Source organism: Cryptomeria japonica, chromosome 10 (assembly GCF_030272615.1).
Source record: "Cryptomeria japonica chromosome 10, Sugi_1.0, whole genome shotgun sequence".
In the NCBI taxonomy this organism is placed as follows: domain Eukaryota; kingdom Viridiplantae; phylum Streptophyta; class Pinopsida; order Cupressales; family Cupressaceae; genus Cryptomeria; species Cryptomeria japonica.
In genome coordinates, this window is record NC_081414.1 from 296,993,924 (window position 1) to 297,021,117 (window position 27,194).

Consider the following 27,194-nt stretch of genomic DNA (forward strand, 5'->3'; position numbering starts at 1 on the left):
CATTTTGATCTTTTCTTGAAGTGCTTGGGTTCTTTTCCTAAGGTGGTCAAGCAGGTTAATCCTTTGATAAATATTTCTCTCCTTATCATCACAACCTAATGTGGTTCATTGGAGTCATGGAATTCAATATCATGTTCCGATGAGGTATTAGGAGAAACATGGGGTGATTTAACATGTGGGGATCTTGCTTTTGGACTAGGCATAACAAGCTATTGATCACGTCTATCATGGGACCTACCTCTATGCATATGCCTTGTAGCATCATAATTTCGTTGACAAGGTATTTTAGTAGTTCTTACAACATTATCAACATAACCATGAGATGTGTATAGCTATTGATCTCTTAAGTCCATAAAAACTCTTTCCCTTCTGGAATTACTAGTTTTTTGCATTTGCGAACTGAGTAGATGTGGCTTGTTGCCTTTTTGTATTCATGGATGTTTCTTCATGGTCTTGGGGATCTCTTCAATGAGACTTGCAAGTTAATAGTTTCCCAGCAACTACACCAATTGTTGGCGCAAGCTGACAGGAAGCCAGCTACACACAAAGAAAATGACCACAGTTACAAAAACATTAGCTAATCTGCAACCTTAAAGAACTTGAATCACAAAGATTGCAATTAAATATATGGGTTCTTATTCCTTGGTAGCAATGCCACTTTGCTGATTCCCAAAGTTGCAGCTCCACATGCCTAGAGTGTGAACCTATCCTCAAAGCCAAAGATTGATCATTAAAGGAAAGTATAGAGGCTCATGAACAGATAATGAACAACCAAAGGTGAATTCTCAAGATTGGGTAAATACTAAAATCTCTTCTTCACTTTGGGTTTAACTAAACCCAAGAGGCTAGTGGGTAAAAATCACAAAACCTTGAACATCATTGATCCTCCCCCCTAACAACAGATGCTTAGAGGTGTTTGTGTGTTGAGTCCCCGTGCTTTGTAATTATTACAAACATACATAAAAAAATAAAATACCATTGACACCGCTCATGGATGTCATAAAAATTTAATTACACGTCTTCATTACTCAATCAGTTGTACTTGGGTTATTTCCACATTTGTTGGAATTGCAATATAATGGTGATTTTAGAAGGCATTACATCCTCCAAAAGCTTTACCAATGGGGGAAGAGGTAGAGGGTGACAAGTCCAAAGCAATGAATATACACTATTGCTCCCCTAACTGACAAATGCTTGGTGCTTTGTACTAAGTACCTTCTTGCTTTGTAGTATTATCAACATACACGAGGAAATAAAAATCATTGGTGTAGATGACCAGTCATATAGGTCATCTTGAGATAATTTAAAGATACATGCAGGTCAAATCCCACAAAATAATTTTTCTAGCATGGTGAATTCATTAGACAAATAGCCACACGACACAATCATTACAGTCGTCAACTGACAAATTCATCAACTATGACAAAGGTGAAGAACAATTGCCCAAATTAGAAAATGAACCAGTCACCTTTCTGACTATTGAGGTTTATCAAACATTTGGTTCATTTACAACTACCATTCCAAATTGTGCATGAATATTCCCACTAGGTGTTGGGTGCTTGCAGTGGATTATATCCTGATCTTATTTATCTAGGTTTCAATCATTTGGAATCAAGGGATGTTGTATTTCCAAGTTAACCGTAGGAGATAGTATAAAGTAGTGTGAGTGAGTTGAAAAGCAAAGGAAGCAAGGATACATATTGTAGGGCTGTTGATGTGACTTGTATTGTTGTTGATGATTTCAAAGAAGAGCTATGGATTTTTTAGCTTGCTATTTCCAGCTGTCATCAGGTGGAAGATACCATTTCTAAAATGGATTTTTCTCATATTGGCCATTTCCAAGGCATATATTGTTTCCCTTTAATCAATGTTCCACGACGACGCGTTCCCCCCCCTCCCCCCAGTCCTGTGTCCGCCCTGTTAAATTTGAACCAAAATAAATAGAAAGCAGAAAACTAAACTTATAAACAACACAAACACAAGAGCTTATCCTGGGAAAACCCTCCACTTGAGGGTGAAAAACCCAGCCCACTCAAAAATGAACTTTATTATATCTCTGAAAATGAATACAACTGTTGATAGTTTCAGATTCCTATCAATCACAATAAGATAAGTTTGATTCTCTACAAATCAATCATGACAATGAAGTCAAATGATACATCTCATCTACATTCTATAAACCTTCATAAGACTGAAAACTCTGAACACAGAAAACATATAATATTACTGATCTGACAGACTACATACACAATGTTCTCAACTCGCGACAAGACAAACGAGAGAAGCCAGCAATATATAACTATCCATCTGCCGAAGAAGAAGAAGAGCCACGGAAATGGAAGGGCGATGAATATAAAGAATTGGAATTGCTAGTGAAGAGACTCCACACCAACAGCCACATCTTTACCGACAGCCACATAGACATGAAAAGTCACCGACAGCCACATAGACTTGAAAAGTTACTGACAGCCACAAAGACATCTTCACCGATAGAACATGAAAAGAAAACGAAAGCCAATGAACTGAAGCAAGATAAATAAAGGTAACTAAATCCACAAGATAAATAAGAGACGTTGCATCTTGGATCTCTATCGCAGCTATAACTTCAACACTCCCTCTTAGCAAGAGAGAGATCTTCATTTCGTCATCTCATGAGAGATACATTCAGCTGCAACCAAAGAAAGTTAACAGAGTCTCATCACAAATTTTATTCAATAAAGTTGTTATCTCAGCATAACAATATTCACCATAGCTACTTCTAGAGGGTGAATGAAAACAGAAATAAAAATCATAAAGTCATACACATGACTTCCACCATAGCTACTCCCAGAGGGTGGATCAAGGGATTTTACCTCGAACTTCTCTCGCAGAGAAGAATTTATTAACCAAGGGATTTCACCTCGAACTTCTCTCGCAGAGAAGAACTCATTAACAAGGGATTTCATCTCGAACTTCTCTCGTAGAGAAGAACTCATTAACAAAATCTTCAAGACAATGAGGCTCTTGAAATGTCAGACTCCCTTTGAAGCTGGAATGTCAGGCTCCCTCTGAAGCTGAAATGCCATATTCTCATTTTAAAATAAGAAACCTTCTGAATTTACATTAGACCTTTGCTTCTCTTGAGGTGTCCCTATGTTGATTTCTACAGAAGAAGCTAGATGAGAAGACCTGAATCTGCAATCTCGAGCAATGTGACCATATTTGTCACAACTATAACATTGAATGTGGGATAAGTCCTTCTTTTTCGGTTTTGAAACAGGATCTGATTCTTTGTCTCTATCCCTCTTTCTCCTTTTGCCTTTTTCCATAGAAGAATGAGTAACAAGGACTTGATTTTCCATATCATGATGATTATGCCCAATACCTCTCGCCTCCAATCTGCATTCCTCTTTAATACAATCAGCTCTCAACTGATCAAACTTGGGTAGATCATTTCTTCCACTAATACTTTGAATGAAAGATTCCCAAGAGTTGGGAAGTTCATTCATGGCTAACATCACCAAGTCTTTATCAGCAAAATATTCTCCAATTGCACTGTGTTGATCCTTTAACTCTATAATTTTCATGAAGTATGAAACAACTGATTCTTCTTTATCCATTTTAACATGCAGCAGTTGACGTCTCAAGGCTAGAGCTCTGCTGGTGTTGTTGAATTCGTATAGGTCCTTTAGAGTCTGAAACATTTCTTTGGCTGAACCCAACTTAGAAATAATAGGAACCAGATGATCCTTAACAAAATCAATCAAAATTTCTTAGCCATAGTCCTATTCTTTCTCTATTGAACTTTCTCTGCATCAGCAAAAGGTTAGCCATAGTCCTATTCTTTCTCTATTGAACTTTCTCTGCATCAGCAAAAGGTTCTTCTACATCTTTTGAGACATAGTCAAGGAGATCATTCTCTTCTAGAGTAATCAGAATTCTAAATTTCCAAGAAGAGAAATTTGATGACCCATCTAGTCTATCTTCTACTTTCAATCCGTTCACCATTATGAATAACTTAGGCAAACAAAAGAAAGAAATAAAGAACTTAAAGATTCTGGTTCTAGATCAATCTTCTAAACCCGCTCTGATACCATTTTAAATTTGAACCAAAATAAATAGAAAGCAGAAAACTAAACTTATAAACAACACAAACACAAGAGCTTATCCTGGGAAAACCCTCCACCTGAGGATGAAAAACCCAGCCCACTCAAAAATGAACTTTATTATATCTCTGAAATTGAATACAACTGTTGATAGTTTCAGATTACTATCAATCACAATAAGATAACTTTGATTCTCTACAAATCAATCATGACAATGAAGTCAAATGATACATCTCATATACATTCTATAAACCTTCATAAGACTGAAAACTCTGAACACAGAAAACATATAATATTACTGATCTGACAGACTACATACACAATGTTCTCAACTCGCTACAAGACAAACGAGAGAAGCCAGCAATATATAACTATCCATCTGCCGAAGAAGAAGAAGAGCCACGAAAATGGAAGGGCAATGAATATAAAGAATCGGAATTGCTAGTGAAGAGACTCCACACCGACAGCCACATCTTCACCGACAGCCATATAGACATGAAAAGTCACCGACAGCCACATAGACATGAAAAGTCACCGACAGCCACAAAGACATCTTCACCGACAGAACATGAAAAGAAAACGGAAGCCAATGAACCGAAGCAGGATAAATAAAGGTAACCGAATCCACAAGATAAATAAGAGACGTTGCATCTTGGATCTCTATCACAGCTATAACTTCAACACCCCGTCCCCGAAACTTAAGCTCTTTGTCCCCCAGTCCCCGAGGCCCGTCCCCATGCCCCCCCTGTCCCCAATGCCCCGGGAACACTGCCTTTAATTGCATGATGTACTTTGTGTTTGTACTTGCTTTATTATAATATTATTCATTTCTTTCTTGCTAATTTCATGTCCACCTGTTATGTAAGCATTATATTTTATCATGAATTGTTTTCGAGCATAGTTATTGGGTACACGATTGAATTTGTGGATGGAAGAATCACACATTGCATTGCTAGTGGCATAAAGGTGTGAAAGATCTGATTTATGGCAAAAATAGGCATTTTTTTTAGCTGGTACAAATTACAAATTGAATGAAATAGGTAGGCAACACCCTTTGCTATAACACACATCAATATTCCACCTTAAATATGTTGGTTTCAGTAGCAAAGTGCACTAGATTAGCATATATATATTTTGAAATTGGGGTTGAAGAATTGCACATTGGAATATCTAGGTCAGTTATGTGTCAGCTATGGACCACCTTGTACATGGTGCAGGGTAATCTTGAAGCATCTTTTGTGTGAGGATAAACTGGAGTATCTTTTGTGTGGGGGTAATTGGAGCTACATAATTATGCTTTTAAGCTTGGGTCTAACTGGAGTATCTTTTGTGTTATTAAGCTTGGGTCTAACTTGAATGTATTCCATTACATCTGGTCATGAATGTATACTATTTCAATTACACAACAACATCACCATGCTTCTGCTGAGTTGATGGGTGACCTTATAGTGGTGAGGGGATTGAATTGTGGGCCACAGTTTTATCAGTATCCCCCTTCACCTTTACATTGTGGCCCCTTGAACGATATGCTTTTGTTATGTTATGGAAAGCTTAGGAAAATAGTGGGTACAATTGCTGCATTTTATCGTTTGGTCCATGAGAAAAGATTCAAAAGAACTGTAATCCATTGAGATTCTTTATCTGCGATATTGAGATTGGAAGCTCTTTTTTATTTATTGTTTTACCTATTGCTTCTCTTGGTAAGGTTTCTACCTTCATTACTTGAGTGCCATTTTGAAATGTGTTTTTTGTATTTTAAATCACCAACTTGTTTTAGTTCATTAAGATTTGTGTGGTATCTATTTTTCTCTGAATTGATGGGAAGCAAGTTTGAAACTGCTTTTATTTTTTAAATACAGTAGTGAGGATCACGTGAGAACACTGTCATGAACGGGCTGCGGTCAAAGCGTGATCAGATATCAGAAGTGAGATCAGTGCAGTCAGAGTCAACGAAGGAAGCCACGTTGGTGTCTAATTGGAGTATGGGCACCAATATTGCTATAGTTGTTCTAGATGATGATGATGAGAACGATGATGAAGTTGTTGTTTCATCTTCCAGGACATTAGCTCCAGTAAGTTGCCTTAAAAATCTATTTTTAACTATCAACTTTCATGTTTTTATTGTAAAAGTTCAGATTGTCTTAAGCTCTAACATGTTTTCTTATTCTGCTATTAGAAGTCTTTTTGTTTGACCTCTCCTGTAAACTCTATATGGTTTAAAGGTAATGAATGAAATTGAAACTTGAAAATGATTTTGTGGCTTTGTAAGTGGTTAGCAATAGTAGTTTTCGCTAGTGGAAACCATCTTGTTTTGACTGGAATGTAACCTTATATTAGGAAATCCTGAACACATCCTTGACACTTGTACAGCTGCTTGAATTTTTTTTATCTTTTCATGTTGAAGTTGCACATATTAATATAACTTGTGACCAACCAGAATATTTTACCTTTTTCTGATTTGAGATAGTTTTTGATCTGTTATTACTATGGGCAGGCAAGAAGTGCATATTCTCAACAAAGTGGTCGAGATCCAGTTATAAATGAAGAAGATGTGGAACTCCTACTTGGTTTTGCAGGTACAGTAGCAGGTTTAGATTTCATTAATTTGTTTCAATGAAGTTCTGAAAGGATCGTGAGGGCATCGCAGGCTTTCTTTGATGTTTAAGTGTGCCTAAAGTGAATGTTCAAGAGAGAATGATCATATTAGTAAGCATGCAGAATAATTTGATACTCCTTTTATGTTTTTGACTTTTTAGCATAAATTTACCTCAAGTAAAAAAAAGTTAACGCTACCAAACAATTGTGTCTACATCGCTTTGATTTCAGAGGGGGACACTTGCTTAGCAGACCTGTTTCATAGTTGATATTTGTTCTAGATAGAATTCTGTGCAAGGTTCTTTCCTGCAAAGAATTAAACATGTAATTTGCAATCATAATTGTTAGACAATGGTTATTCTTATTTTCGAATAGAGTAATACAGAATATATACTCAGGATTTTGCCATACATTTTGTTATCTTATTTCAGCCATTTTAAATCCCCGTATGTTTTCAAACTGTTCATTGTTCCTCAAAATCATTCTCAGTATGCCTAATTTTTACAAGAATCCAATTCCTAGGTAGGTTGATGGACAAACCTACAAATTAATTAGTAATCCACAAGTTTACAGAATATGCAAATGAAACCCTAAAATAGATTCAAAATTCACTTTTAATCAGTGCAAGAATGTAATATCCCTTTTTTAATTTTCCTTATTTTTCTTTAAATAATAAAATCTAACTCACAATAACAGTTGCACAATTAATTATAAGTATGCAATCAACCTAGAAATTGCAGTTTTAACAGTTCATTATATATCTCAGATTTAATGCTTGGCATGTATCTCAAAAAGATAGAATGTATACTCTTATCTCTGTTGTAAATAGTCCTCCAAACTGCAGTTATCATTCTTTATTTAAGTCAAATGCCTCTGAAATATCCTAGAGTCTGGCTGAATCAGGTGTTTCCATCCAGTAATTCGGTGATGGAAATTAGGGGATTTCTGTCCTTTAATTTCTGCCTTGAGGGGTTTCGACCTCAGGTTAATTGAACCTTAATCCATGCTCCACAAGGAGTAAAATCAGATAATAAAATGTTTCTCTATGAGCCCTTCTCTTTGCTTGGTTTCTTTTTAAATACCTTTTTCCTCCAATGGCCATACCTCTTCACATTCCTTCATGACCTTCAAGAGAAATTATTATTTAAAATAAAGTTTATTTTTTATATTAATATTTTATAATTATATTGTCTTTTTATATTTTAACATATATATTTTTATTTTACTTTATTTTTTAATTTATTTAATTTTAATTTTTTTGATCGGTGACTGCTTTTGATTGGAGCTTGAACCAGTGGGGCCACAGAGGGGGACCCCATCCCTGAGTATCATCTTGAGGTATTAACACCTCCTTCATTTTGAACATCCACCTCCATCCATGGCCACCATCCTCCAACACCTCCTATCCTCTGCTCTACTTCTTCCCTTCCTTTCATCCTTCTCCCCGTACCACCTCCGTACTCCCATCCTTCCTCCTCTTCCTCCTCTCATCCTCTATCCTCCCCTTCCTTTCTCCTCCTCCCATTGTCCACCTGCATCCTCCGCGTCACCATCCTCCTTTGCCATCTCCTTGCTCCACCCGCACCTCTATCCTCCACACCACCTGCGCCTTTCTCCTCTATGTGCCTCCTCCAACCTCTTGTTCTCCTCCCCTCCACCTATCTCCACTGACGCCTCCTCCAACCTCCGTCTCCATCTCCTAGCTCCTCCAAACCACCGCCTCTACAGTCCTCTCATCTACCTCCGACCACCGTTCTCCATGTTGTCTCTGTTCTCCATGCCATCTCTGTTCTCCTTATTCCTTTGTGTCCTTCTGCCTTCTTGCCGCCTTCTCCATGCCCATGTCCAGCGACAGCCTGCGTAGCACCACACCTTAGCCGCTTCTCCTTCGTTGCCTTCCGCTACAAGGGAGATCAGCCTCATGCCGCCGATAATCCTACAATCACCAAACTGGGACACGAATCGAACATGGGACCACCCTATCAACAAGGCCCATGACAACTGTCATGCTGCAGGGTCAACCCCAATTTATTTAATTTATTATTATTATACTCTCATTCAAGAAAGTGAGAATTGGAAGGCTTTTCCCACAAAAGCTCTTATTTGGCAGAAGTTGAAGGCATAGATCCTTCTCCTTTACCTCCATATACTCCTCTATGCCATTCTTGGAGAGTTGATGTTCTTGCTTCTGACAACAAAATTCACCTTTGCTTAGCCTACAACAGCAAGAGAAACCTGTTTCTTCTCTTTGTAAGCATTGATAAGGAATGCTTGGGCATTCTTGATTAAGCTATGTTGTTTCTTCCTTATCATGAATATTGCTGTTATCATTCCTAGTAGTAGAAACATCCTAACATCCTTTGCCCACATGTATTGGCACTATATCTCATTTCGCCACATTAACATAATCAATTGACATTGGAAATTTGACCTAATTGTCATAGACTAGCACTTGTATGGTCCTATATGTTATGATAGTGATAATTCTCTCTTGTTTAACCAATCTAATGTGATAAGACTAAAGTAATAGAGGTGTGTGTGTAATGAGACTAAATGTTGAGTGACATTAAGAGATCTTACTATCAATAGGAAAAGGAGACAAGTTTTGTATATACACCCTTATGGTTGAGTGTGTGTAGACTCTTCATCAAGATAAGGAAGTTGACCTATCTATTGAGTGGTTTGCTATTACTTATCAATTGGCCTGTTTATCAAATCCTCTCTTGTTGGTCAAGTCTTGAAGTTAGCCGAGTGCCTAAAGGCTCACCCCTTCCTCCTATTTATTGATTGAGAGCTCTTGGTTAATATGATTGCTTTGGTGTGATGACATCCAAGCCTATATTATATCCCGCCAAACTCTCAACCTACTGGTCAAGGAGAGTACAATGGAAGGAGATGACTATTACCAAATGTTTTACCTCTTCCATAAGGGCATGGATTGGAAGTTTTCACTTTGAAAGATGTTGCATTATGTGTGTTTTGTTCACTCGTTGCCTATTGTGGAGCCATATTACCAATATTGGCCAATTGATTCAGCTTTCATAGTTTGGGTCCAGCCAGCATGTCTATTTCTCAAAGCCAACACACTTGCCCAATTGCTACTATGGTACTACCAATTCCCTTTTCCAAAGAGATTGATGGTTTCTAACAGATTGAAACATATTAGTGATATTGCAAGAATATGTTGATCAATGAGATTCCAATACTGATAAATAAAGTTTGTGTGCTGTAATCACTCATCTCCATTTGTAATTTATTCACCTTTGTTTATATCCAAAAATGAGAGCTGAACCTGTTGTGATATTGGGCAATTCTTTCTATAATGGAATCAACCCAATGAAATTACAAGTGCTCATATGCTAATAATCCAATTTTATACTCCAACTCTTTGGAAAGCAAATTACTTCGGGAATTGGAATTAGAAGTGTATTTTCTTTCATGGCCTTTAGTTGGATCTTGATGTGAAAAAGCTTCTTTTGCTTAACATTGTTACATCTTCTTCTAGTGCTCTTGCTAATGAGGATCTTTGTTATTGGGTCCTTGTGGATGTGTGTGGGTTTGGGTGTGGCCTCGAGTTTGCCCAGGGTACTGCTTGGATGCTACCTTGGGTGAACCTAGGGGCTGAAACTGCCATAAAAAGGTGATTTTTCAACAAAAAACGTTTAATACTTTTAAAATGCCCCCCAATGCATTATTTCACCCTAATTTACCCCTATTTGGTGTTTGCAACTCATTTCACAAACACAAGATACCAAGAACACCATTTTTTCCTCCAAGCTACCATTGTTGGGTTTTGAAGGTTGCTTCTTTTTTTTCGACGGTGAAGGCTACGAAGGAGTAAGATACACACCAAAAGCTTAGGAATTGTTGGACAAGAAGATTAAACCGTCAAAGGTAAGTAAATCTTTAATTTTTTCCAAGTTATGAATAATTTTTTCAAGTTTTTAATTTTTTTGGTAAGTTGTGAATATTTATTTGAACTTTTTATGCATAATAAGGTGTTATAATGCCTTTTTAAAAAAAAAAATTTCAATAATGTTTTCAATTTTAGGTTCATACATAATGGCTGGAACTGGAAGTTCTAGTTTAGTTGCCTAGGGCCGAAATGAAGAGAGTCCTTTTAGAATTGATTCAATGTGGCCTCTTTGGTGATGTACAACAATGATTAAACCAAAGAATTTGGACTCAGACTCGGACTCGTGAAAGACAAGCGAAAGACTCGGCAAAAAAAAAAAACCGTAGTTTTACAAAAAAAACATAAAGAAATTAATGCATTTAGAGAACATAAGAGCCATAATTGAAACATTACACATGTCATATGATTTACAAACGCGCAATATTTGAAATTTGAAATACTAAATCTAAATACCCAAATTTCTTCAATGCTAATTATGTTGTTATATGGAGTCTAATCAGACTCGGAGGTTAAATTTTCACTACTTCCATCAGCGTAGTTTCCCCCTATATTTTTTGATAGGGGTTTGGGGGCAGCACCCCCAAGTTGGGTCAAGGGGCAGCGCCCCTTGCGCGCTCCCTGTCGCGATATAGGGCGGGGTCGAGGGGCAGCGCCCCACGAGGCCAAAAATACTTTTATTATTTTATATAGGCACCGGGTGTTATTTTTCTATTGGCAAAAAAACCCTCCACGAGATATTTCACTCCCTCAATTATGCCAAATGAAGGCAAAAAAAAACAAAAACTTACTTTTAAAGCTTGCATGCATGATGTTTTTTTTGGGTCGCGCGAGTCCATTTGAAAGACTCACGAGTCCGTGCAAAAGACTTGCGAGTCTTTCAGATGGACTCGCGCGACCTAGAAAAAACATCATGCAAGCTTTAAACGTGAGTTTTTATTTTTATTTTTTTGCCTTCATTTGGCGAGTCGACTCGTGGCTCCCATGGACTCGCGAGTCCGTGGCGAGTCCACGAGTTTTTAAACTATGGATTAAACAAATGTTTGGTGGTGGGAGTTTTCTTTGTGAGTGTAACCATTGCAACACTGAGTATACGAGCTTATATTTTCAAGTGAAAGCTCACTTATGTGCCATCCCTTCACAAGGAATAAAAGCGTATGAAGGCCAAATAAAAAAAGGCTGCCACATGATCTAATAATGTCTTATATTAAAAAACAAGAGGATGCTGACATGAGAAGTAACAAATCAATGAGTATTGCACATCCTCTTGCCAAGAAAAGCTTGAAGAAACCTCCTAGTGGTTTGACACAACCAGCTGACCCACATCCTTTCATGCCAATGCCACCATCTTCCAAACAAGAGAATGTTTCAGTTTCATGAAAAAAAAGAGGCCCATTGGACAAGGCCTTAAAAAATGAAATCAGAGAGGTTGCTGATTAGAGTTTTGCTTGTTGCATTTATGGCAATGAGCTCACTTTCAACATTGTTAGATCAACTTATTGGTGAGAGATGGTGAGTAACCTTTGCAATACACCTCCTGATTATGTTAGTCTCGGGTATGAAAAGGTGCGAACCACGTCGTTGGTGAAGGAGAAAGCTTCAGTAGAGACATCATTGAGAGTATTTTTTGTACCAGGTTAGGTTGTTGAAAGATGATTTGCATCTCACACAATCATCTTAAGGTGACTTGTGAAGGTGTGAGAGGCCTTGAGTTCTATGGTCATCAAGCACAAAAAGAGCCCAAAAAAAAAAGCATTGATCCTAGATGATGAGTGGTGGGCTCCTATGGAATATGTTTTGAATTTCACTGAGCCCATCACAAGCATGATTAGGTATGCCAATATTGATCACCCATGGGTGAAATTTATGATGGCATGGACTCCATGGTGGAGAAAATAAGAATAATAATAGAGGCCAAGGAACATGACCCAACGAAAACATTATTTAAAAAATGTGCAAAAAATTATCGTTGACCATTGGAACAAGATGACAACCCCCTTACATGTCTTAGCATTTGCTTTGTTGCCAAAGTATTATAGCAAAGAGGTACTTTCATTGCCAAGGAGGGTGGCACCATATAGAGATGGGGAGGTTGTTGCTGGCTATACGGCTACATTTAGAAAGGTATATGCAAATGATGAAATTCAGACTATTGTCTTGAGCGAGTTTGGCCAATTCATATTCTCAAAAAATCATGATGCTTCTACTCTTCATGACAAATATAGCATAAGTGTTGATGAGTGGTGGTATCTACATGGTCAAGCCTCCTTTTAAATGCAGCCTCTTGCAATTAAAGTTCTCTCCCAGGTATGTATCTTATTTTTTATTTTTATCATTTTTCATTCAATCCTATCATGCTATATAATATTTTTTGTTCATAATTTATGTTTAAAGTTTTGATTCTTGAGTTATAAAATTAAATACTAAATGTTGTATGTAAGTTCTTCTTCAGCTGAGTGGAATTGGATTACATACTCCATGCACTGGGTCAAATGCAATTGTTTGGGTGCAAAAAAGTAGAGGATTTGGTCTACATACACTCCAACCTTTGTCTGTTGTCAAATCAAAAACCTGAATACAATGAGGGTGTGACAAAGTATTGGCATCTAGCTCTTGAGTGTGCTGATTTAGATGGTATAGTTGCACAGCTTGCCCAAGTCTCTATAGATGAGGCAGATCTTGCACTTGACACAGCTAGTGGGAGTGGCAATCTTATGGATTGTGGTTCAAATGAAGTTGAGCCAAATGTTCACCTTAATGCTTCTGATGAAGAAGAATATGAATATTTAATATCTATTGTAGTTTGAATTTTCATTGTGTAATGACATTTTGAGACTTGAGTATTGTTATTTTTGCAAATAATGAATATGATATTATGAGGTATTTAAAAATTCCTTTTAATACTTCTCATCTATGTGACCATCAATAGTAGGGAGGTTGCAATGTATCACAAATTTCACTAAAAATTAGTGAGTACCTTTGGGACCATCACTTAATACCTCTTACGAATTTCTAGGCCAATATGACTTTTGATGAATATTATATGGCCATCTTACAATATGCAACTTTTCCAGTAATGACAATCATTGTATCATTGATAGTCTATTCATATTGTAGGATTGTAGAATTTGTAGTTATTTGCCATGTTTGTTCATCTACTATGGCATAATATTTTGATTGGAAGACAAATGATTTGGCCTTAATCCATACCAATCCTTGCCAGACTTTGTCATGTCCCCAAACAAGACTATCCAATTGGAAGCAAGACTCAAATCGATATCAATGATATTGTGGAAATGAATAAGGACCGGTCAAAGAATATGTAAGGAGCAATTATATGGTTTCTCTGACAAACGACAAAGCCGCAAGTATGAAGCATTAGATGTCGGAGAGCAATAGTGGAAGAATGAAGGTTAAGAACCGTCATTGATGTGTGAAGAGGAATAACATAGAAGATGACAATATTTAGAAGCACACCCGATTCCATCAAGTATCGCTACCAAACGATATCAATTGATTAAGTCATGATCACCAATCATAACAACATGTGTTAAAAGTAATTGACACCTCTTAACTATATTGTAAAGAATAAACAAGATTATACGTGATAGTGTTTCAGTCTATTAAGGAAGATGATGATTCCCTTGTGAAAAGTTGAACTATTAATGTAGATGATGTTGATATCTTCTGCTAGAAGGGAATACAAGCACCGCGCTATTAAGAGTTGAGTGTTAGACTTCGCAGCAACTTGATCTTCCACTGTGGTGTGAATATTTCATCTTGAGGATGTGGACACAAGTAGAAGTTTTGAGCCTCTTGAGAAGCAACCAAGATCAAAATACTACTATCGCTAATGTCGGTAATCTCCAATGAAATGATAACCATCTTTCCTGATGTCAGGCAGCAATCACTTAAATTAATGCCAACATCGATTAGTCATTTAGAAAAAACAATTATAAACTAATTGGTATTTTATGAAGAGAGACGATAAAGAAAGAATGTGTCTCATTGTTCGTTAACAGGTGCAATCCATTCATATTCCATGATATATTATGGCAATTGGATCCACTTAAAAAAAGGACAGGAGAGGATATCTTATTCTGTAATTCATCATTAAGCATACAGACGGTGGTTTCGGATGTATATTGTCCAGTAATACATATCAGGAGTAACACTTTTGGAGTTTTAATAATAAGCACAATAATTCTGGCAAGTAGCCATTCCGGAAGATCATATGCAATCACTACTGTCACACAAACATACATAACCGTCAAACATTCATATATAGATTGAAGGTCTTAACCGACCGATACCAGTTTGATACATATCGATATAGCCCAGTTTGACATAGCACAACATTACTATAAGCAATATTGAGAAGATCACTACATACTTCAAGGATCTAATCGGAACAACATATCTATATCATCGCTATAAGCAATTAAGGAAAGAGTTTACAACATACTATACATACCAGTGGTTGAGAGATAACGGGCAGCATAAAATACACTGTCATTTCAGAGACAGCAGTGATAACACTATATTGATTACACAATTTAGTATCAGATACATGGATCAAGATCATCTTGCATACATCTAATTCTTGAATCAGAGATTGTAGAGATATTTGTTTTTATATCATCGTATTATAAGTTATAACAATTCTGAAATATAATCTATCATTCTTATCAATTATCATCATTTTAAGAGATTTTTGGAAAGAAGTTTCTTGCAATAGATTTACAAATCAATTGTTCCCTTATTTCCTAAGTAATACCATAAGGAGACATTACAGCCTTGATGTCATAAACATGAAATGATAATGAAATGTTGTATATTCGATGTTGTATTAAACAAAGGGGAGGAATACTCCTTATATAGAAAATTACAAGACGATCTTTCCATAACGGAAATGATTGAGAATAAAAACACAAAAGACAAAAAGGAAACTTCCTAAAACTAACTAAAGACAAAAGAAATAAACGTGCTGGTTGAAAATTTTGTAAATTGGGGAAGTTCACAAAATTGTGGTTTCTGCCACAGTATGCAAGATTAAATCTCTCCTAGTTATAGGGAAGGCTCCCCTTTTTGTTTACTACTCACCTCTACTTAGAACTAAATTCTAACTATGAATTTTAATCTAAACTTGGATGGTACATCATCTTATTCTCTCTTTTAGATTAGATGCTATTCTTTTCTCTTTTTTCAGAAAAGAAATTACAATTTGGAGCAGTAATGATTAATACATCTTCAAAATAACTATAGAATAACTCAAAGTATGCTAATGAACAATACAAATAGCAAGAAGCAAAGTTTCCAAGAAAGCACAAAGTCTTACATTGCTTCCCTGAGACGAGAAGATAGTACTTGAGCACAAAATCTTCAATATACTATAGTCCTATCAACCTTTGATAAATAACTTCTGTAACTCGACGTACTTTTTAAGATAACAAGACAAAGCCCAAAGTCTTTGTATTGATATCTAATTACAATTTTAATAGTCTTTTCTTGAAATAACAAGATGAAGCTCAAAGTCTTTTAACAACTATCTCTTGTACTAATTCTAATTCTATTTCACAAACGCTGTGTTGTGACCTTTTCACACATCGCTCCATTGCAAATGGGGACCCCCTACTTTTAAGGCCCTCTTGGTCTTTTGGCTTTCGTTTTTGGGGTCTTTTTGTGGCAATCTCTTCAGTCTCTCTAAGCTTGCAAGTGAGTGGGTTCAATTTGATCAAGTCTGCTTTTCTTTTGAGCTAATTTGGTTAAGTCTAGGGCCTGTTTTGGTCATTTTAGGCTTTTGTCCTTCGGTCCTAGATTTTAGGGGTTTCTGCTAAGGTTTTGGCAAAACTGAACATATAACTGGAATCAAGACCTTTCAAGGAACCTCCCAGTAAAATTTGAGCCAAAACGAAGCAACTTTCTATTTTTAGAAAGTTCCTATTTTTAGGGATTTTACTGAGTTCCGAATTGTCTTCATTTTGCCAAAAATCAAATTTACTATTTTTAGTAAGTGCTTTCTTGACCTATTTTGTCCAAACCCTAACATTTTGAAACATTTACTATTTGGGAAAATCTATTGTTGGCAGGTTCTTCACAGGAAAACTCTGAAAACTGAACATCCCTGAAGACGTTGAAGATTGAACATTCTTTAAGATCATTTCTAAATCCGGAAGAGTCAGAAGGCAAACAAGTGTGATCAAAATTTGGTTAAGTATGGGAACCAGTCCAAGAATGGAAAGCTCGAAAAATCATCTAAGTCTGGAAATTCACATCAATCCACAAATGTCATTCTGATCTGGAAATGGCTTGAAATTTGACTGTTTGAAAATTTAAAAGATCTTCTAAAACCTAGAATTTGCATTATAATTCCTAGGGATCTGAAACCACTCTCAAACATCTTGCCAATATATATAAAATATAACTTAAAGTATAAGAAAGGAGAAAGACATTGAAATGCCACTTATACTTAAATGTTATATTTCATATATTCTGATGAGAATGATATCGACTTGGTAGAAATCATCAAATTCCTCCACAAGCATGGAAATCCGCCTAGGCAAGGATGAAGGCGCCAAAGTGGAGTGGTCTTGGAAAACTCAAAAAATGTGAAATTCCTCTTCAAAGTGAAAATTCCACCCAAAGAGGATAGATGGCGCTAAACTCTAATGCTCATGAAATTCAAAGGAAATGATGAATTCCTCCCTCATGGCAAAAATCCGCCCCAAGCCTAAGCAAGGTGCCAAAATGCAAAGCTCTTGGAATGATGAAGAAAAGGAGAAATTCCTCCTTCCTTGGAAAATAGCGCCCATGAAGTAGAAGACTCGCCAAAATGAAGGAGCCATGGAAAATGAAGAAAACGTAAAGTTCCTTGCCAAATGCAAAATTCCGCCCTACTCCCCAGAAGGGTGCCAAAATGTAGTATGCATGGAGGCATAGAAAAAATTGTGAATTCCTTGCCTTGGGCAAATTTTCGCCCTAGACCAAGGGAGGGCGCCAAAATGAGGTGCTCCTGGAAAAGATGAAAATCGCAAAATTCCTTCCTTGGGAAGAATTGCGCCCAAGAAGAAGAAATTCCTTCCTTCACGAGAAAGTGAAAAAATTGACTAAGTGATGGAAGTTCCTTCCTTCACGACAGAATTCTTGGAAAAGGTGAGAATTTGGCTAAGTGTTGGAAATTCCTTCCTTCAAGACAAAATTCCAGGAAGGTGAAAATTTCTTTCTTCATGACAAAATTCCAGGAAAGCTAAAAATTGACAAGTGTTGGAAATTCCTTCCTTCAGGACATAGTTCCTGGAAATTATGAAAATTGACTAAGGCATGAAAAATTTCCTTCCTCAGGGGTAAGGAACAAATTTCTTTCCAAAGGAGAATTTCTTCACAACATGAATTCCACGTCGGGATGAATTGAAGGTGAAAAAAACAATTTCTAATTCAAGGAAGAAATTAAGGATGAATTGAACAAGAAACTTTCCCCCAGGAAAAGTTTTGAAAAATCCATTTTTGGGCATAAAAAATCATCCAAATTTCAAAATGATGATAGATTTGGAGTCGTGAGGGAATTTTATCTCTCCCAGACCGTGGAACCCTAATTTGAAAATTTTCCTAAAAAATAGGAAATGTGCAGAATTGATGAAAAATCTTCTCCAAGGCAAGGAAAATTCAAAATCTTAGGCAAATTCTTCCCAGATAAAGTTTTCTCTCTCCAAGGGTTTCTCGCCAAGTGGCAACCGAGTCAACGCATGATGAATTAATGGAGCATCTTTTGCATGCAGCCATCACAAGTGGAGGTGATGGTGCATTTATGGCATGATGGGGCAGTTTTGCATGGAGGAATCTTTATTGCACAATGGACGATCTTTTGCATGAGGGTGCATTCATTGCATAGTGGCCACTTTTTGAATGTAATGGTTAATTAATGCTTTATGGGTGCCATTTTTGGCAGGATTGTAATTAATTGTATATGGGCATAATAGGCATTTATTGTTGATTCCCACATTGTTGCATCATGTGGGGGGGAATCTTTCAGGGAAAACCGTAATTAGGGTTTTGCATTTAGCCAAGGCATGAAGCCTATATAAAGGGGAGACCCCTTCATTTGTAAAGGGGGGAGACTTGTATGAAATTGTTGCGATAAGTTTTTGAGAAAATAATAGTGAAACATTGTTCTCTGATGGTGTCCACTTAAGTTATTTTTTCGAAACTTGCATGGTTTCACCTTCCTCACTTAGAGTAGAATTTTATTTTCTCAGTTGTTAGATAAAGTGCTTTGATTTCAATAGAGAATTTAATAGTGTTTGATGAATTTCCATGGTTCATACTTTTTGCATCTTGCTGATTGTAAGTTGCAGTGTAAAGTTAGCCTGAACCCCAAATTTGTGCTAAGTTCGATTGTGATAGTTGCTTGGATTGCATCGTGTTGGGTATTCAAGTGCACTTTCTCAATGTGAAAATCCTTCAACATCTTCAAAAGATTGCACCGGTTCTTGCAAAGTTGTACTCTAACTTGGTGAAGCAGAGCTTGATTTATTTGGAATTTGTCCACCAAAGCATTAACTGTTGATATCACTGCCCTTAGGAATAGATTTAGATCCTTCTAAACCCTTTCCCCTTTATTTTCAGTTCATTTTAGTCCGTTCGAAGAAGCAGCATCACAAAATTGCCATATCCGATGATAAAGTTCCAGCCACAGTGAAGAAGTGAAAGAACGATCGAAACGTAAGGCCCCTTGGATTACTAGCAATCACATCCGCCAACTGAGTCACGTCCGTTGCATGAAGGAACCTTGGAGTTAGCCATTTGAACTTTCCACAATCTTAGCATACGGTTAAACTTTGATCAAGAGAGAGTGAAGTGACCATTGGTAACTTTATTCTGTGTTAGGCGCTGTCATAAAAAACACGTCAACACGTTGAAATGTAACTCAAAGTTTACAAGACAAAATTTGTTCTACTCTTTAATAATATTTCTCCACAATGCTTTTACTCGATCAAAACAAGATTTTATAACAAGAATGACGTCAAAGTCTGCATGCCAAAGATGTCTTCTTATTTGATCAAATTTGCGAAATAAGAATACGAACTCAAAGTTTCACTTTGCTCTTCACTTCGACAGAGTTTCGTCGCATAAGAATAAAGATTAAAATTACAGTGAGAACCCTCATATATATAAGAGAGGGGCAATGAGCTAATCTAGGAAAGCTACAACAAACTATGACCAAGTAAAAATTGAGTCCTACTTCACTTAGAACTTTTGCATATTCTAGATGCAAAAACATAAATACAAAATGACACTTGAAGTGTCGAATTCCAACTGCAAAAATACACCTACAACTTGAGAAATATATAAACTACTAAGTGTTGCCAGACACTCCATTATGATCTCGCTTAATGAATTCCTCGAACTTTTGAAGAGCAACCTTCATTTGTTCTTCATCAGGTCCTTGAGTATGGCTTGTGACAACCTGAATTCGAGTGATAGAATCTCCAAGGCCGATATAACATCTTTTGTGCTTCTTCAGAAGAGAAGCCAAGGTATCCAGTTTAACTTGAATAGCTATTAACTTATCAATTGAAAACATGGAGAAAACTTCCTTGTTGACTTTTTTTCCAATGAGCAAGCTGAATTCTTTGACAATAGAATCTTCATGAAGTGGCTTTTTATTTTCATCAAGGAATGTACGAGGAAGTGTTGATACCTTTTCAATGATTTCCTTTCCTTTGTCATTATATTCCTTTTGGGCCTTTCGCATATCTTTGATGAGTACTTCTATAGTGTTCATTTGATGTTCTAATGCTTCCCTTTGTTCAATATACATGTCCCTTGAAGGGAGCACCTTATTATCAACTAGAACATCTAATTGAAAATCTTCTAACTTCAACCATGAGTCGAAGTCTTTTTCTTGTGTGTCCAATTCCTGTGAGAGTAGATCCAATGTTTAATCTACCTCAGACTTGACACCCTCTAGGTTGTTGATTAATGTAACTGTAGAACATAGAAGATGTGTTCCTCGGCTTAATATCCTATCCATCGATTCACCCACTAATCTTCCTCGTGAAGTGACTTGCTCAGCCTGTTTGATGACCTGTTCATCAACTGATGAAGTAATTGTTTCAATTACCTCCGAGGACTTTGTTATCTTGATCAACACATTGGTGAGTTGTTACATCTGTTTCTTCAATTCGTCCTTCTTGATCTTTTCCTCATTATACCTAGCCACAAGGTTATTAAAAGATGTTTGAGCATCTTCAATAGTTCATGAGTTTGCTTACCCAATTCATTCTTGTTGATAACAATCTGTGGGCTGGATCTTGTCAATACCTGTTTCTGGAGGAGGCATCACCACCTCTACATACTTGTTCTTTGATTTATCCACCTTCATCCTAGACAAAGTTTTAGCTTTCTTTGTAACTTTGGGTTTGACAGGAACTAACTAGCTGAAGTCAAAGTCGTCTGGGGAGATGGCCTGCTTCTTTCTCTTGGAGGTATTGGAAATTAACCAGGGTGGTAAAGGTGTATCATCTTCTACTCTGGTGGCCAATACTTGAGACTAAAGTTCTTGATTTTGTATATTTGTGGTCACAATAGGAGTGGAAGTTACAATTGCAGGTGGATTCTCAATAACCAAAACTTTGGGTGCAAGCTCAATTTTTTACATGTATTTATCAAAATCTTCTAACATAGAAGAAGACACTTTGGACAAATTTGGAAGGGAACACATTCTCAATATTGTCCTGTGGGGTATCCAAAGCTAACTCATTGGTTGTTGTGGAAGGAATGGTATGAATCACTACACCAGGAGCATCAAATGCATAGGAAGTGGTAGAACCAAAAGGAATAGGATTAGAAATAGATACTAGAGGAGTAGTTGTACTTGGAGTATCATGAGATGTAGGAGGGATGATTTCTTGTGTCTTTTCAGATTGGGAAGTACTAGGAATTTCTGGTAACCCCTCATCATACTCCTCTTCTTGTTCCTTTTCTAATTCTTCCTCACCTTCTTGTTGTATCTCCTCCTCAAGCAACTCTTCTTTAGCTTCTGCCTCTGTTTGAGTATCCTGAGTCGAGGATTCCCTTTGACTCTTATCCTTACCCTTTCCAATAGTGAATTTTTAGGAACCTTTGGAGTTGTTGAATCTTGCTTGTTCTTAATTCTCAACTTAGAAGTTTTTCCCACCGGTCTTGTAGTATCATCCTCTGATCCAGTTTGGAAAGGCTTCAATTGTATTCTTTTTTTGTGTTAACTAGACATTGGTATTTGCAAGAATATTCTAGAATCTGGTTCTTATGGAAGTATTATCCTTCTGAGACCACTGGATGAGAGGTAAGGGTGAACTTGCAATCTTATTCTTTTCATATACTGAATCTAAAACATTTCCATCATCCTCAAGATCCTCAGGGATATCAACAATATTTAGGTTCTCAATTTGCTCCATAGTAAGACAACAATAGTCATGCTTTTTGATATCCTCTTCTGTCTTGCAATCAATCCAAATATCTTCAACACGATGAACATGAGTATAGCTTTTCTTCAGCTTGTTCTTCATTCCTCTGTAGTCAAAGCGTTTCCTTGCCTTGAAGAACCTCATGGTCACCCTTCTCATTTCTTCATCCATGGCTTTGGCCTTGTAAATGGAATTGATTGAATATCTTCCAGTGGTGAGGGAGAACTTGAACCTAGGCTTGTGTGAACTTGATTGACCTTCATGCATTGCAACCATCTGACGAGCCAACTCCATGAGCACAATTTTATCTGACGGGTACCTAGGAAGCATGAAGTGTTCATTATCATAGCATCCTACTCTGAGATAGGTGAAAGTGGGAAATTGTAGAAACATACACCCATACTGGTTCACCACATTCCAAGCTTCATCTAACACCCTCTTCTTTTGGAGTTCCTTATCAAACATGAACATATAGTGATAGAAGAAAGCATCATTCACTCTCTTGAAATGATGTAAACTGTTCTTTAGAGTCAATTGAGAGTAGTACTGGTATACAAGAATTTGACTCCTATCTCCTGTAGTAGACAATCTTGGAAAATGCCTCATTGAGGCTGCTGCATATACTAGATATGAAGTCATATAAAACTTCAAAGTAGTAGGGACTTTGGTAAGTTGCTTACACAAAGGATCACTTATCTGTTTTCCCCAAAAGATCTTCTTGTTTTACCTAATAATATGGATGTATTGATACATCCATTCATGATAAGTATTTGAAATAGAGAGCCCTTTCACTTTACTAAGAAGAGTGATCAAATCATTTACCTCTTGAATGAAGTCACTCTGATGAATAGTCTTAGGCCACTTGCAATAGTAGGCCTGGGAGTCTTCTTCCAATTATCATTGATATTTCTTCTGCACTTATCTGAATTGTTATCATAGTATGTTTGTGCTGATTGCATGTCAATATTAGCATACTGTTCAATGTTTCGACATTTGAAGATGGTGTCAAAGAAATTTTCATCCAACTTAATGAGAGTTTTCTTTCCCTCTGCATCCTTGACAGATTTGCTTACTGGATCATACCTATTAGCTAATGCTAACACAAACTCAGGATTTTGTGTTGACATTGGGAAAGCTGCTACCAAGTGAATTCCACTGTTTATGGTTTCCTCCATTTTGTAGTACTCAGGTGGCTCTTTCACTCTCTTTAGGAATTCTTCAAGGGCTATGTGTCCTATCTCTGTATCCCTAATATTGTCAATATTAGATGATACAGATGAAGACAGGAAGATTGAATGAGGGTCTTGTTTCTTGAATTTCATAGCCCTTTTGCTTTGTGATGGTTCCATCATCTGATTGCAACTGTAACATTTGAAAAAGATCACCACCATGCGTAGCTCATCAGAATCACCTTATTAGAGTTTCAAAACCCTAACTTATTGATAGAACCAAAATGTCTTTGGGTGTAAATCAGGTTTGTAACCCCGATTTACATGTGTGCAAATTGGGTTTACAAACCTGATTAACACCTAACATAGGTGTGGAGCTCAAAGAAATGGCATTTCGGACCTACAAGTTTGATTTGCATTCTACAAGAATTACAAGTCATATTGGTGTAAGTCAGGTTTGTAAACCCGATCTACACCTATGAGGGATCATACAAAACAAAGTGGTGAAGATCGAGTTTGCAAACCTGTCTTACACCACATTGAAAACAAAACAGTTTTGGTTTTAGTGTATGGCAGGGTCGTAACCCCGACTTAAACCAAATGGGAAAGACTCGGTGTAGGTCGGGGTTACAGCCCCGACATACACCAAACACAGTACAATGTGTATAGCCGCTGGTGTAGGGTGGGGTTACGGCCCTAACCTGCACCATAATGGAAGGACTTTGGTGTAGGCTGGTTGCAACCCTGCCTAACACCAGGCAACAACAATTCTTTAAAGGTTTTACCATATGTCAAGGTTGTGACCCCGACATATACCATATGGTAAGATTTAGGTGTATGTCGGGCTTACGGCCCCAACATCCACCAAATGATAAGATTTGCAGACTGGTCTATGGTATATGGCATATGCGCATATATATATATATATGTTGGATATACAATCCCGCTGTACACCATAACAAACGCAATTTGGTGTATTACAGGATTGCATATCCAACATACATCATAGAGGTGTTTCAAAACAAAAACAAAGCTCGGCCCATTGAAGCCCGAACTTTCAAGTAAGAAGATAGAAGAAAGTAAAACCCAAAGAAAGCAAGGCAAAAAGAAATCTTACCTGAATAGGAAGAACAATGAACGACTTTGGCCCTTCTCTCAAACTTTGACAAAGACCAAGCGCTTGTGTAAATAATAGTTTCCCGTACTTGAAGATTTCTTGTGTCTTCTGTATAATTCATTTGGAATTTGCAACAAGTTGAATGCCTTATTCATCCCATTCAAACACTTTCATCATATCTTTGTATTGGAAACTGAGTCTCTATTATGACAGTGCCAATATTCTTACCACTCAAGTTTATTCCATTCCTCAGTAGTGATCTTTTCTAGGTTTAACCAATTTTGAAGGAGATTAGTCTAGAGTTCAGAACCACTGGCCTCTGTCAATTCACATGAGATGGACAATTCTGAGATGATTATAAATTGGTGAGTATTTTGTGATAGGTAAGTTATCTGTAAACTGTTACAGATACTCCTAATCAGTTTCAGTTACGTTATTTTGCAATACAAAGAGAAAACTTTAGTTGAGGCACAACTACTGCCTCATCTCCACCCTACAATCAGCCGAGTACATAAAGTTGAGTGTACGAAAATCTGAACACAACCAATAAGGCACAACAACAACAAAGAGCTCAAATATACACTTTGCTGTTCTGCTTCAATGGTGTTTTACAATGCAAAACTTCTTACTTTCAATTGAAAACTATGAGTGCCAACATAAATCCATGTTTATATATCTGGTTGCACACTTCCAAAGGATGGAGGTACCAAAACCATACATAGAAGTGAAAATGTACAGTTGCATCGCATTGAATTCCAATCTTTACACACACAGATGCAAGTTTGTTTGTTCAAATGGAAATAGTTTGTTGCTTCACACAAATTTGCAGGGGCAAATGGCTGTTCTTTGCTAGTTTTTAAAATGTTCACAACAGTGTCATGTGAGTCGCTGTTTGTGTAAGTGGCAGACTTGCCAAAAGTGGAAAAACACCAAGCTTTTAAAATTGCATATAAGTTGTCTTCTTCCTGAGGATACTTCAGATTATCCTGAGTCTCCAACAACGTTGTATACAAGTCTTCAATGTTTCATAACTGATGAAAGGCAGCTGGAAACTCCTTGACTTAAATAGGGAAGAGCTGACCTTTCGATCTTGCAGATCAATAGGTGAAGGTGATATTTAGAGGGTTGACTGCCGAGATATGGCCAAATCTTAAATAATTTCTTAAGCATATATAAGCATATAACTTAATCTCATAAACATATCCATTGCATATTATCATACACATGGTCTAACTATCATGCATTACAAATAGAACACAAGATATACATGGAAACCTTTATAGGAGAAAACCACGATAGATCAATGCTTTTATACAAATTCTTCTTTTACAAAGTTTGTAGACACCAACCTACTAGAGGCATTAACCCTTCATTCAATTTGTGAGAACCAACTCACTAGAGGCACCAACCCCTCATTCTCTTAGAGGAACCAACCCCTCATTCAACTTGTCTTCACAAGAGTTATAACTCTACTGTCATAATCTTCTTCTCAAAGCTGCTATAACCCGATCATAAATCTGCAATCTTATCTTCTCATGCTCTTCTTATCAAATCTGCTATTTATCTTTTCATCAATTTTCCTTGGTATACATGCTTGATTGTCTTTCCAACTCATCACACCCTCTTTTCAAAAATCTTACTTTGGTTTATATCTTAATGCCTTCATGAAAGGATGCAACTCTTCAAAATAAATACAACCATTTGAATAGTTATGTCTTTTGCTAACAAATTATAATACTTATCTTATCCCATGTCACACTTATTTCTTCATACTCACTTCTCTCTTAAAGATCTTTCTTTTATTCCTCACACTTACTCACTTCTACAATTAACATTCACTATGTATATCATATGTTGATCACTTTCTTCTCTTTGTTTTTCCTTATATATTCTTCATTGTTCCTCACTAGTTTTCAATCCTTGCTTCACCGTTTTATGTCTTATCTCATCATGAGATACAACTCTTCACCATACCCTTTTAACTCTTGGTTTAAGATAAAACACTTAATATCCATCACTGCTTTTTGTCTCACCTTAAATATTGACTCCATTGCTTTGTCTTAAGGATCACACCTCTTGATAATTGTCAGTTCTTTACAAATCACACTTATTGATAATTCTTCAATGGATCACATCTTTTGAAGATTAAATACTATCTTTTAGTTTACATATAACCATAGCCTTTGTTAACTAACTTCATTGCTCTTTTCTGATCACTATTAGATTATCTTCAAAAACTGACGTAAAGACAATTCTTGCCTATGATAACAAGAGGTGTTTGCTTGTATGATCATACACTCATTTTCTTTTATCACTGTTCTTGTTGCATTTTAACTTTACTAATTAAAGCGCTCCTCTTATTAATTATTCTTTCTTGTCTATGAAGTCAGCCATCACATGAAACACATTTCTTGTCTAAAAAATAGAATTGACTGCCACCTTTCTTTGCTGTATGATACCATTGTTCTTGTTTATTATAACTCCTTCATTAAGTCATTGCTTTATAAATAAGAAAACACATTAATGATGATTGCTGCATATAATAATGTCTTCATATCTCATTGACTAATCAATTATCTTCTCTTTGATAAGGATCACTTTCTTTAATCGCTGCACCTTTATTGTCTATAATGAGCAGTTTTGAAAAATTCGCTAAAAACTCTTTTGACTTGTGAGTACTCCCAAGTGAAAATGCTAGGCAAGTTACTCACCCAATAACTCCCCAATGAGTTTTTGAAAAACTGCGGTGATTTTTTCCTATAAAACTCCCAAGTAAATACAAAAAATCGTAACCTTTGTATTAAAAACTCATCTAAATTCATATAATTTATTTTTTCTTGCTTGCAGTTAAAAAACGCGATTTTCATTGGT

The 27,194-nt window shown here is 36.6% G+C and overlaps 1 protein-coding gene across 1 annotated transcript in view; it reads left to right on the forward strand.

The window, feature by feature from the left end:
- The window catches only part of LOC131029359 (uncharacterized RING finger protein C548.05c), a 90,665-nt gene that overhangs the window by 14,137 nt on the left and 49,334 nt on the right, over positions 1-27,194 (forward strand). The window contains exons 2-3 of the mRNA XM_057959826.2: positions 5,945-6,157; positions 6,580-6,661. Coding sequence (XP_057815809.1) covers positions 5,972-6,157; positions 6,580-6,661 — 268 coding nt within the window. The 5' untranslated portion in view covers positions 5,945-5,971. The remainder of the gene's footprint in view (positions 1-5,944; positions 6,158-6,579; positions 6,662-27,194) is intronic.